At 40.2% G+C, this 12,772-nt stretch overlaps 1 protein-coding gene across 1 annotated transcript in view; it reads right to left on the reverse strand.

The window, feature by feature from the left end:
• INSC (INSC spindle orientation adaptor protein) overlaps nucleotides 1-12,772 on the reverse strand; it is a 159,450-nt gene that overhangs the window by 92,852 nt on the left and 53,826 nt on the right. Inside the window, exon 2 of the mRNA XM_075425762.1 lies at nucleotides 7,606-7,699. Within this exon, the coding sequence (XP_075281877.1) occupies nucleotides 7,606-7,699 (94 nt within the window). The remainder of the gene's footprint in view (nucleotides 1-7,605; nucleotides 7,700-12,772) is intronic.

Here is a 12,772-nt window from a genome sequence, read left to right on the forward strand (position 1 = left end):
GACAAATATTTTTTACACAACTTCCTTAATGGCAATATTTTTCAAGTGTTGGGGTTCTTTTGGATGAGAAATGCAATTTCCATTATACAAAAATCCATTATGGAATTCCCTATTTTTCATCTTATATGTCTGTATGTTGCATAAAGTTCTGCAGGTTTGTTGTCCTGATTTGACAGGAAAAAAAAGTGGAATCAATGCAGTTTCTGCAGTATAAAAAATCTGGATTTCTCTTGCTTCTATTTCAAGTCTCAACTTTCAAATTTTGGGAAATACTACCTGTCAAAACATGCATTAATCCAAAACATAAACAATATTTTTTTCTTTCCATTTCATAAAGATTTTAGCATAATTTCAATTTATACCTCTTTCTCCACTGGGCAAGCAGCAAAGTACTTAACAGAGTTCTGAATTACAACATGGTTCCCAGCATTTCGTGGATGGAAGGCATTGGTCCTACAGCTCTAGAGGAAACCTTCAAGTGTTTGCTTTCAGTTTGCTTACTGAAAACTTGCAAGTTATTTTGAACAATTCGTAGAATCATAGAATGATTTGGGTTGGAAGGGATCTTATAGATCACCTAGTTCCAACCCGCCTGCCATGGGCAGGGATACCTTCCACTAGATCAGGTTGCTCAAAGTCCCATCCAACCTGGCCTTGAACGCTGCCAGGAAGGGAGCATCCACAGCTTCTCTGGGCAGCCTGTTCCAGTGCCTCACCACCCTCAGAGTAAAGAATTTCTTTCTTATATCCAACGTAAATCTACCCTGTTTCAGCTAGAAGCCATCACCACTTGTCCTATCACTACAGGCCTTCAGAGATGTGAGCGCACATTGTTGGCTCATGTCCAGCCTTTCATCCACCAACACTCCCAAGTCCTTCTTGGCAGGACTGCTCTCAATCCACTCATCACCCAGCGTGTATTCCATGCTTGAGATTACAGAATCACAGAATCACTGAATGGTAGGGATTGGAAGGGACCTCTGTGGGTCATCCAGTCCAACCCGCCTGCCGAAGCAGGGTCACCTACAGCAGGCTGCACAGGAACTTGTCCAAGCGGGTCTTGAATATCTCCAGCGAAGGAGACTCCACAATCTCCCTGGGCAGCCTGTTCAAGGGCTCCGTCACCCTCAGAGGGGAGAAGTTCTTCCTCATGTTCAGACGGAACTTCCTCTGCTTCAGTTTGTGCACGTTGCCCCTTGTCCTGTCGCTGGGCACCACTGAAAAGAGTTTGGCCCCATCCTCCTGACACCCACCCTGCAGATATTTAAAAGCATATATTAGGTCCCCTTGTAGCTTTCTCTTCAAGCTGAACAAGCCCAGGTCCCTCAGCCTTTCCTCATAGGAGAGATGCTCCAGTCCCCTCACCATCCTTGTAGCCCTCCGCTGGACACTCTCCAGCAGCTCCTCATCTTTCTTGAACTGGGGAGCCCAGAACTGGACACAGTACTCCAGATGGGGCCTCACTAGGGCAGTGTAGAGGGGAAGGAGAACCTCCCTCAACCTGCTGGCCACACTCCTCCTAATGCATCCCAGGATCCCATTGGCCTTCTTGGCAGCCAGGGCACACTGCTGGCTCATGGGCAACCTGTCGTCCACCAGCACTCCCAGGTCTCTCTCCACAGAGCTGCTCTCCAGCAGGTCCGCCCCAAACCTGTACTGGTGCATGGGGTTGTTCTTCCCCAGGTGCAGGACCCTGCATTTGCCCTTGTTGACCCTCATCACGTTCCCCTCTGCCCACCTTTACAGCCTGTCCAGGTCACGCTGAATGGCAGCACAGCCTGACGGTGTATCCACCACTCCTCCCAGTTTGGTGTCATCAGCAAACTTGCTGAGGGTACATTCTAACTCTTCATCCAGGTCATTGATGAAGAAGTTAAACAAGGCTGGGCCCAGTACTGACCCCTGAGAGACACCACTAGTTACAGGCCTCCAACTAGACTCAGCGCTGCTGATGACAACCCTCTGAGCTCTGCCATTCAGCCAGTTCTCAATCCACCTCATTGCCCCAACCCATATGCAGGACCCATATGCACCTCATTGCCCCAACCCACACGCAGGACCTTGGCACTTGGCCTTGTTGAACTTCAAGAGGTTTGCAGAAACTCACCTCTCTAGCCTGTGAAGATCCCTCTAGATGGAAATTCATCCAGAATTTCCTGCAGTCTGCTATAAGACGGTATTCCAGTTCATATCATCTGCTGAGAAAAAGTTTTGGGTTCTCTCTCACTATACATTCCTTAGAACCTTCAGTATTGCCCTTGGATTTTGAACCTAATCAACAAATCCTTCTTTTCTTCCACTGCAAGTCTTCACTCTAACACACAGACACACCCCCATCCCCCAGGTTATTCGCAGTTCCTCTGGATCTCAGGGGACTAACAAGTTATAAATTTCCAAATATCAATTTCATCTGTCTTACACATAGTCAAACAAGGAAACAGACACAGAACAGTATTTTCTCTTATAACCAAGCCCAATCTGACCTCAGCTGAAATTCAGTGTCTATTCTGCTTTAGTTCTTTGTGCCTTAAGCAACTGTTAATTCAAGGACCATCAGTGTGGGCCTTGCAATAGGCCTGTTGCTGTGTTGCTATCTCAGCTACATGCAGGCTTCTCACACAGACCCCTCTAAAGACCTGCTCTTGCTGCATATTGAAGAAGTACATTCCTCTGCACAAATTATTACTTAGAAAAAGTTTTCCAATCTGAACTTAAAGAACACATTGATTTTTGTGTATCATACCAGCAAATACCAACTCCCAGGTTTTGTTTGGGTTTTTTTAACTACTCCATTTATTTCAGTGAACTTAAGTTTGGGGCAAGATGATTACAATTCTACCTGGACTTAAAAGTCATACATTTCTTACATTAAGCATACCTTTCTTACATTAAGCATATGCTTGCTTCCACTGTAAAGTTGTGCCTATAAGAGGATTTTTTTCTTAAGTTCTTTTATGAGTCTCCTTTCTTTAGTTATTTCCATATCTTACATAGTGTACAGATGAGATGGAATCACTACAGCTTGTACAGTTCCTTTCACCAGAGACAGCGTGCATGCACACTGAACAGATCTCTACCTGGCACATTACCTACTGTGCAGAAATACAAAGACAGCGATGCAAGGAATAAAAAAAAAGAAACAAATGAAGACAAACAAAAAATAGGCTTAGAAACCCAGAAGGCATACTGGAAGAAATTCAGATTTCTTAAGAGCTGATAGATACTCAAACACTGATATTCTTATTATTCTTATAAACAAAGGGCACATTATTCTTAATTTATATAACAGGACACCTAAGCAGATCCTCTAGAGAAGTTACCAGAACACCTGCAGATACAGAGCACATTTTAAAGAGCAATGCAAGGCTATAAATATGCATGGTATGACCTCATTCATATTGTTCTTTCATAGGGCTCAGATCTTTAGTTCAACAAAAAAAGGAAGAAAGTAACAAAAGGAGGAAGGACTGTCTTTTGGTTAAGAACTGGGAGACAGGAAACTTGGATTCTATTTTTGGCTCTGCCACAGGAGTCCCTTATGGCAAACTTTTACAGCTTTGGGGTATCAAATGGAAGAAGTGATTTTGAGAGATGAAATGCTGCAAAGGACTTAACCAAAAGTACCTAGGTTTGAAACGCTTGTCTGCTTTCTCTGTCTCATCTCCTTCATCTGAAGCAGTGAAAAATTCTCATCTGTATCCCTATGATGATGAAAACTTCCACCAGAAAACAACATTACAGTAGTATAAAAACCAGAAAAAAAAGCTAAACATAGACATCTATTAGGTTTATCTTCCCAGTCCTCAAAGTATTCACTTTTACAAACAAACATTAAAAACTTTTGAATAATCAGCATTGCTCTTTGTGTGCAAGTTGAAATTATAACCTCCAGTATCATCTTTCATTTTTGAAGCTGTAAGGATATTTAGAAAATGTATTAAACAGTCCAGCTGTATTGCGTTTCTGAAGATCAGGAAGACAAATTCTCTCTGCCCCTGCCCCCACTTCATTTTCAAGAGTGCCTCCAAGACACATAGCCCAATTTTCAACATCTTTCAGCAAGATACAGGTTTTTCTCCATTTGGGATTTTTTTTGGTTTTTTTGTTTGATTTTGGCTTTGTTTGGGGGGTTTTTTGGTGGTGGTACTGATGGTGTGTTTTTTACCTAATTACCATTGAAGACCTTCTATGATTACTTTTCAAAAAAATATGTCTAATCATACTGTATTTCTGACAGTTGCCGCATTGAACTGAACATATAACCTGAGAAGCAAAACAGCGTCCTATTTCACTTTTAGTTATGAGTGCTTTTTCTTTAGATGAATTACTTCAGACTCAGCACTCCAAATGTCCAATTTAGTTTAGTGTCCAATATGGAAAGTACAAGAAACCATAACTACAATGAAAAAAACTCGTGCAAATTACAATTTTACCTCAAAGTAAACAAAAAGGCAAAAAAACTTCCTTTACACAGGAGGTGAGGGGAGGGACAGAAAAGAAAGGTGGCTTCTTTTACTTTAGCTTTCCCATCTGGAAAAACTTGCCAGAAATATGTGAAAGCCACATCAACAGAAAGATGTGAGGAAAGGGTCACAACATTTTTCAAAAGCTATACTGAAATAAGTCTACTGTAGAATGTGGATATATGCATCTCTAAGGAATATAGACACATTTCATATGCTATAGTGAACTGGCCATCACTAACAGCAACAGATTACTTTTTATGGTCCTGTAAAGTACTTTATGTAGGACTACCAATAGTTTTTGGAGAGTAACTAGATCAGTTATCTCAAAAAGTCATCTATTTCCAAATGTTTTCTCTCCTAAGAGACAAAACTATTACTAATTTCAAGTTGCTTACTCATTGAAACAAAAAATAAAGTTTCTGTAATAATAATGTGCTTTTTCCCTCAGAATACTGCGTAGTTTTAAATACTGTATCCATAGCCATCTAGATGTCAATTAGGGAAAGTAGTTCTGACTGTATGTTAGAAAACCACTAGCATTGTGACTCAATACTCTAGAGACTTTCCAATACAAGCTGTGATTTCCTACAAATTCTGAAGGGAGAGAAGAGTATAAACAACAATTCATGCAGCACAGGACCCAGTTCTAAATTCATGACGCCATGAAGGTAACTGTTGACTTTAACGGCTGCTGTGAAAACACTTGGAATCTGTTTGTGTGTGTATGGTATACTTTTCCTATGGAGACAAATATTATCGCTTGGGGATGTGTCTACTTATACTTCTGAAAGATTCTGACCTAAACAGAAAGCAAGTCATGGATGTGGTGCTACACAGCACTAACCTCAGCTGGATCTGTGATACCTTTTCCCTGTGCCAGGACAAAACAGTGCATGTCTAAGTTAATTCAAGTCCCTCATGAAAAGCAGGAACGTGAACTGGAATCCTGAGACATTTATACAACCTAGGCATGGTTACATAACAATAAAGAATAAACAACCCTTAAATTTTGTTGGTTATTTTGAAACCTGACAATGCTTTTTAATTCCCTATAGAATCCATAGCATTCCTTTCTCTAATCCGGAGAAAAACATTTTGTACAATTCCTGGACTTTATTAATCTAGTCCATGCTGTGTACTTTCTTCAAAATTCTTAGGGTAAAAACACATTTCATCTTTTTCAGTTGCAGCCTAACCTGTGCCTTTACCTGTCTGACCACTGACAACTTCAGTCTGCTGACCTTCCTACATGGGCTTTCTCAGAAACTATCCTCATCAAAAGAAAAAAGGATTCTCTTTCAAAATAAACACAGAAAATAGGACCTTCTTATTCACTGGAGGATGGGGGAGAGTATTTATTTATTTTTAAATTTCACTATATAGAATTGCCCTGCGGAGCCAAGCAGTTTGCCAAAACATAGTGCTTGCTATATGGGACTTCTCCAGATCACTTCTTGTGCTAAGACACACCTTAGTGCAGAGTCAAGGTAAGGCAGCATGGTTTTGTTCATGTAGCACAGCAGAGTTCTGCTTCCCTGAATGCAGCGGAACTGATCTGCAAGCTGTTTCCTTTTCCAGATGTCTTTAGCTTGTGCTTTTCAGTTCTGTGCTGCTGTTACTGCTAAGAGCTGCATGCATTATTACTATGCCACATTGCTGGTTGCTAGCATAGAGAGTCTGTAGTTAGTTTCCCTGTTTATCTATTTGCAAACAAAACTTTCTACCATCAACCCAGAGCAGCCCTTGCCATCCATAGCCTTTGGTTCTGTTTGCAGCCAGTTTTCTACTACAATAAGAGGATTCACTGGCCCATTTTGCAACCTAAGTTCTTGGAATAGCAGTTGGCTTTAACAACCTCTTTGACTTTTTGATCCAGAATTCAGCTTCTGGAACCTATTGCCAAGCAACGAACCTGGATGGCTGGCACCTTTTCTGACCATTGGGTTAGCCCAAGCATTTCCATAGCAAAGTCATTAATCTGTCTTCACTACTGTGTGCATGTGAAGTGATATGTCATGGTTCCATCCCATGGAAGAGAATTAAACTAGTGAGACAGGACACCTCATTGCTTTTTATACTAGCCCACTCCATGCTTGGCTATTCAGGACTTCCAGGACTCACTGATTTCCAAAGCAAGTTTTGGCTAGATTCTAATGAACTGTACCAGTTACCTTGCCATGTGGGATCCCCAAGCTACGTTCCTCCACATAACATCTATTCCAGAAGACAATATACTCATATGGTCTTACTGTGACTGTCAGCTTAATGGCATTGTCAAAGTATCTACTGGAAGACTTAGGTAGGGAAAGGTAGAGAAATATCAAATTCCTGATGAAGAAAAGCATTGCATTTTCAGATTGCGTGTCAGTAGCCAATTGGTTATGGTAAAGACTTACAATCTGACCTGAAGTAAAAAGACTAGGAAAAAGACTGACATTTTAATCCTTTTTATTTTTTATTTTATTCTTGCATTCAGCAGCACACACGCCACCCAAAGGCAGTTGCTCTGCATATCAAGACTACAGTTCTATGAAAATGCAGAAGGTTATTTTATTCCTTATTTATTTTTTTCTTTTCATTGAGCCTCCATTATGCTAGAAGCAAAACTATACTACACAGATGCAGCTACTAGGTGCCAACCAACAGCCACAATGTAAAAACCTGTTGACTATCAGAGTCACCAATATCTCCAGTCGCACCAAGGCACCAGACTGGAGAGATTATACTATAACCTTCATATTACCACCATAGCTACACCTGAAAGTCAATCAGGTTAAAGAAATTTGTATTTAGAGTTTTCAGCTGTCTTCACAGAGTGAAGAGATTTCCAGTGATTTCCATCACTACAAAGAACTGATGTAGTAAATACATTCACATCTCTGTTACAAATATGTATCATCCATTTAAAATGAGGACTGCTTATTCACTGTCATGATTGACCAGACTGCAGGTATGCAATTTGCAAATGCCTTGAGAAATGCATTCCAGATTCCTACTTTCATTCTCAACATTTTGTATGAACATTACCTAAAACCAAGTTTAAAAATGAGTTTTTAAGCATCTTCAGATCCTCAAAAGAAAGTGCAGCTGCAACCTTACAGGCATTTAATCACTCAAGTCTGAATAGTGCACCACTTACCGCAGAACAGGTAATGGAAGGGAGCCTAAGTGGTCCTCACCCTTAAAAGCCATATTTATTCTATACTTATATGCACTTCTCCATAGGCTGGAATCTAGAAAGAAAACAAACAGGAGTTCAGTAAGCTGAGCGAAACTCAAGCCTCTTCAGTCCCAGGGTGATATGGCATTCTTCTGCTGATCTGTGGAACCAACTCCTTAAAACCAATTCAAAAGTCTTCTTTTCCTCAGGTTACCGCACAACTCCAGGTGATAACCAAGGCCATTAAGTACATTTCATGGCATAAGCAGCATAGTATTTGCATATTCCTGAACTTCCTGGACTACACAGGTGAGGGGCATCTGGGTTGAACATTTCTGAATTACTATTGAGTTATTATTTAGCCTCATTTATTTTGAATTAACTTGAACTCTAGAGGAAATCCATTTAGTATGAATGTAACTCTTCAGGTTATTGTGAGAAAGATTGCAAGAGATAGCAAGTGTATGCTCATAAGATTTCAGCGTCATTTAGTACTACGTTTACAGAAAGGCCCTTGATGTCTACGGTACTGAAGTATTGGATCCTTCCACATTAAACAATTTCATTCCTCTATCTGTCTGAAGTGTTGTACACATCTTTTTCCTCCACATTTTTCCTTTATACCTGGTGGCCAAGAGACATGGTCCAAGCACTAATGTACTAGGAAGACGCAAAAGAAAAGGTGAAAGAGAGCCTCCTCATTTTCATAATGAGAACAGGTGCGGTCTCCTTCCTTTTTTAATTAGCCCCATCTTACTTTAGGGCATTACCCTCTATAGATCAATGCATATTATCAAGAAAAACCAGAGAGGATTAATTGTACCAGAAAGAGTAAAGTCATTCCCACTCACCCATGTGGCTAGAGGAAGAACTAATACAAAATACTTGATGGAAAAGATTGACCCATGACTCAACAAGAACAAGGAGGAGATGAATAAATTTGGAAGAGACAGGAACAGTGGGGAAATGATGCTTTCTTAGATGTGAAGAAAAACCTGGGATCAATGGATCTCGCTTTTGGAGAAAATACTTTACACAGGAAGTTAATGCTGTTTGTGTCAGCAACTGAGGTAAAATGTTTTTGATGTAGCCACTTGTGAAATTCTGTCATTTGGTTATTGGCTACGTTCTGCAAGCTGAGTCAGCCAGCATTTAAGAACTTTGCCACTCCAAATTGCTCTTAATTGACACAGAGTGGTCTTCAGCAGCTTTCCTAGCAAACTGATCTCACTGCTAATGCATATCCTTGTTTTTTTTCCAAGATCCCACAAACATCGTCCTGAGTACATAAAGTATCACAACCAGAGTAATGCACTCACATGCCCTGTCCACAGATTGCTTTGGTAATGGTGTTGTCCTGCGTTCCTCTCCACCCTACAAATTTTCCAGGAAAAAACTTGATCTTCCTAGTTCATGCATCTAATGCAGGAATATATTGAAACATGCGAGAATAATCTGTTTGGGTTTTTTTTAATAAAATTAAAAATATGCAGTTTAGGTGTTACTGAATTCTCTGATTTACAAGATTGCAAGTATCTGATATTTCAGACTGTGCCTCAAAATTCATATGTATGAATTCACTAGTATAAAAATACTAGTATGTATCCTTATGCTTCCATGACACACCAAGATTTGAAAAACAAGATTACTGTTGTTTTTTTTAAAACATTTAGTATCTTATGCAGAGAATTCACTAACAACTGGAATAAATCAATGACCTTCATTCATTTTTACTAGGTAATTTTTTTTTGTCCTTTTGTCGAAGAAATTTAAGACTACCAAATATAAAAAATCATACGATCAGATCTACTGGAAATTATCATGATTATTACTATGTTCATTTGAGAAGATACCCTTAGTCAAAGATGAACATGTCTGCATAAAGTCTTCATACCCAAGATGAAGTTTCCCATCCTAAATCCTACCACATAAAGAACCAAGGAAATAGTCTGTCAGTCTGCAGAAGCACAGACTTCACCGACACAAGCTATTCCCTTTTGCTCAACATCAGGCACAAGATTTACATTCTTATGCTACCAACAAAGTCAACAGCTTCCCTCTGGCAAGCTAAACCTACTTCTCCATTAGCTCAGCCCACTTACAATTTCTACACATACAAATCAAAACATCTGCTTGTACTCCATTATTTGTGATTGGTGACATAATGTACACAGACATAAATTAGATTATTGCATGTCATTGCTCCCCGTAAATTAGAAACCTGACAAAAATGCAGCGTTTTATACGCTGTCTTCCCACAAAACACGCATTTATATTATGGCTGAGAGCCTTTAAAAACATGATCAACTCCTACTTATAGGTCACTTATGCTCCAGGAACAATAACAAAATGCCACACCAATATCTTCAACAAACAATCTGTCTCAAGACTACAATTAGATATTAGCTCAAATCATTAAGCCCAAGTTAATGTTGACAGCATGAGGAAATGCTCTCCCCGGGTACCTGGCAGTCTTTCAGAGAACCACCTATACCCCCAGGACAGGAAAGTACCACACTAGCCCACCTAAACCCATGACTACAAGAGAGGTCAGAGACCCAGTCGCTGATGTGGTATGGGCTTCTGGTCCTGCTCAGAGTGACTCCTCCACATGCCCTGGGCAATTATGGTCCGCAGCTGCAGATGTTGTTCAGTTTTCCATGTTCTCATTCACTTTTCTGGTTAAGGCCAAGAAAACTGTACTTGCTAGTAAAGACTGTGACAGGAGTGATGAATCCTTCTGGTTAGTTGCTGCTGCTTCTTACGAAAGGCCACAACACAGTGTTGAACTCTAGTCAGCATTCCCAAAAGGAACATCTTCTACTATAGCTGACCATGTTGATGATGCCTTAAGCATCACCAAGTCAAAGCAAGAATATTTCAGAGTATCAAACATTCCATCTTCTGCAAAATACATCCTACTTAGGGTCAAAGTCTTCTTTACTCTGGCAAACACAGGACAACAGAGACACGCTTCTTTACTCTGGCAAACACAGGACAACAGAGACACGCTGTCAGTAAGAGAAACACATATGCTAGCAACCTGCCATGAAAACCTTTCCAAGGCTTTTTCTTTGAGGGACCGAAACATGGGTAGGGCAATGTGCACAGCCTCTGTTGCAAGGGCTGTCTAAGCCTCTGTGCAGAGGCACCAGGAAGTTCAATAGCTTTCACACAAGGGTTATAACACAACTAAAACAGGTGGTATGCACGTGACCACACACATACTCAAGGATACACAACCTTTAAGCCTATGCCAACAGGCCTCTTAATCCTTCCCACTAGCTGCTTCCTCACAGATGGTGGAGACAGTGTGGCAGCAAGCAGAGCTGCACGTCTAAAACAGTGCCTGAATCCAGAGACCTTTCTCCTAATGACTGTTTAAAAGATGCCCCTCTGACTTAAAATTTCATAAAAACATATATATTTATATGTCTTGTGTATATATATACATTCACATTTATTAAGTATATACATACTAATAGGCAACATTGGCAGGGCTCCAGTGGCCACTGGTCAGGCCCACAGCTGGTCAGAGATGCCATCTGTTTTTTGTACCAAGAATAACACTACTTCTAGTTCGCAATACTGGTCATTTTGGTACAAGCCTGAGTGACACATGCTAAAACAATGAAATTGTCCTCCTTTGACTACAAGGCAAATTTTTTAATACCTTACATAGGATTTTACATAAAGAGATGTCTGCACATAGACTTGTATCACAATTATAAATAATGACTTATAATCAGTTTAATTCTTTGGGTAGATAGCAGTATGTGCATGTGGAATTAGATGCATTCAAGGCAGCAGACTCTCCTTGTGTCCTTCATCTTTCTCTTTGTCATGTCAATACTGTTAGATATTAATTAAGATGTTATTTCCTCATGCTTACTAGATAGGTGTACATAAGCAGACCACAAACCACATTTCATTCCCGAAGACTGTCCGCCAAAAGCTTCTTTCAGAGAACTACTGCACGAGAAGAAAACAAAGCATCACACCTGAAACAGTATGTAAGCATTGCTTACAGAAAGTGCAGTGTCAGTAGAGGATGTGACTTTTATGGCCAAAAAAACCCCCCAAAAACGCATCACAAGGAAGAGGTAACTTTCTTCTACACAATCACCAGGGCCTGGTGCTGCCAGTTGATACAGAGAACTAAAAACAGCTTAAAAAACTGTCAACACTAACCCATCCATAAATTGAAGAAGGAGGAGTCTCATCCTAGATTACACCAGGCTTGGTAGCACCTGTGACACCTGTGCAATGCCTTGCCAGCACAGCAGTGCAGCTGGGAGCCATCAAACCACTGGTCCCACAACAGCAGAATCCTCCTCCCTTACAGGAACTCCCTGCTGGAAGCCTCTTCTTGCTCAAGTCTGTTTAGCATTGGAGAGCAGCTTCTACAGTGCAACGTGGCTTTTTAGCATCCTACAAGAGATGTTCTTTCTGCTAGGAAAACAAATTGCATCTTGTAACATCTCCCAGTTTATATTTCTTTTCTATCATTCATCATGTTAGTTTATATTTAACAAGGTAGAAATCAGGAGGATTTTAGCAGTCAGGTATTCTGTTAGAAACACATCCACATCCAAAAATATCCTAATTGCAGCACATATTCAGGGTGCGATAAGTGTGGCTCATTTCCTCCTAGTACCGAAGGCCCTAAGGAATTTCTCCATCACAAAATGATGTCCCGAATAATTAAGCCCTGAAACTCACACAATTAAATTCAAATTTTTGAGTTCATTCACTGCACATATGTCCACCCTTGTAAAGGCTTAAATCAAAAGGCAAATTCATGAACTTTCACCACCCCCTTTTCTAACCCCTAACATTATAATTTCAACACTAAGGAAACCTTAAAATAAGGTCAATCAAGAGCATCGTTTCTCTTTCTGAAAGACAGAAATCCACACATCTAACCTTTGATTATTAATAATCATCAGACTTAGAAAAGCGTGTTACCTATAAGTAATATGGTTATCCTCAGAATAAAAAGTCATTAGCTAAAAATAATTTCAGATTAGATATCATTTGATTAATATGGACAGTTTCTGTCTGTAGTAAAGTACAATGTCTGTTCTACCGAACAGCTCCTGCCCTTATTTTACAATTCGGGGAGTCTGGGAATCATTAGTTATTA

Source organism: Opisthocomus hoazin, chromosome 7 (assembly GCF_030867145.1).
Source record: "Opisthocomus hoazin isolate bOpiHoa1 chromosome 7, bOpiHoa1.hap1, whole genome shotgun sequence".
NCBI lineage: Eukaryota > Metazoa > Chordata > Aves > Opisthocomiformes > Opisthocomidae > Opisthocomus > Opisthocomus hoazin.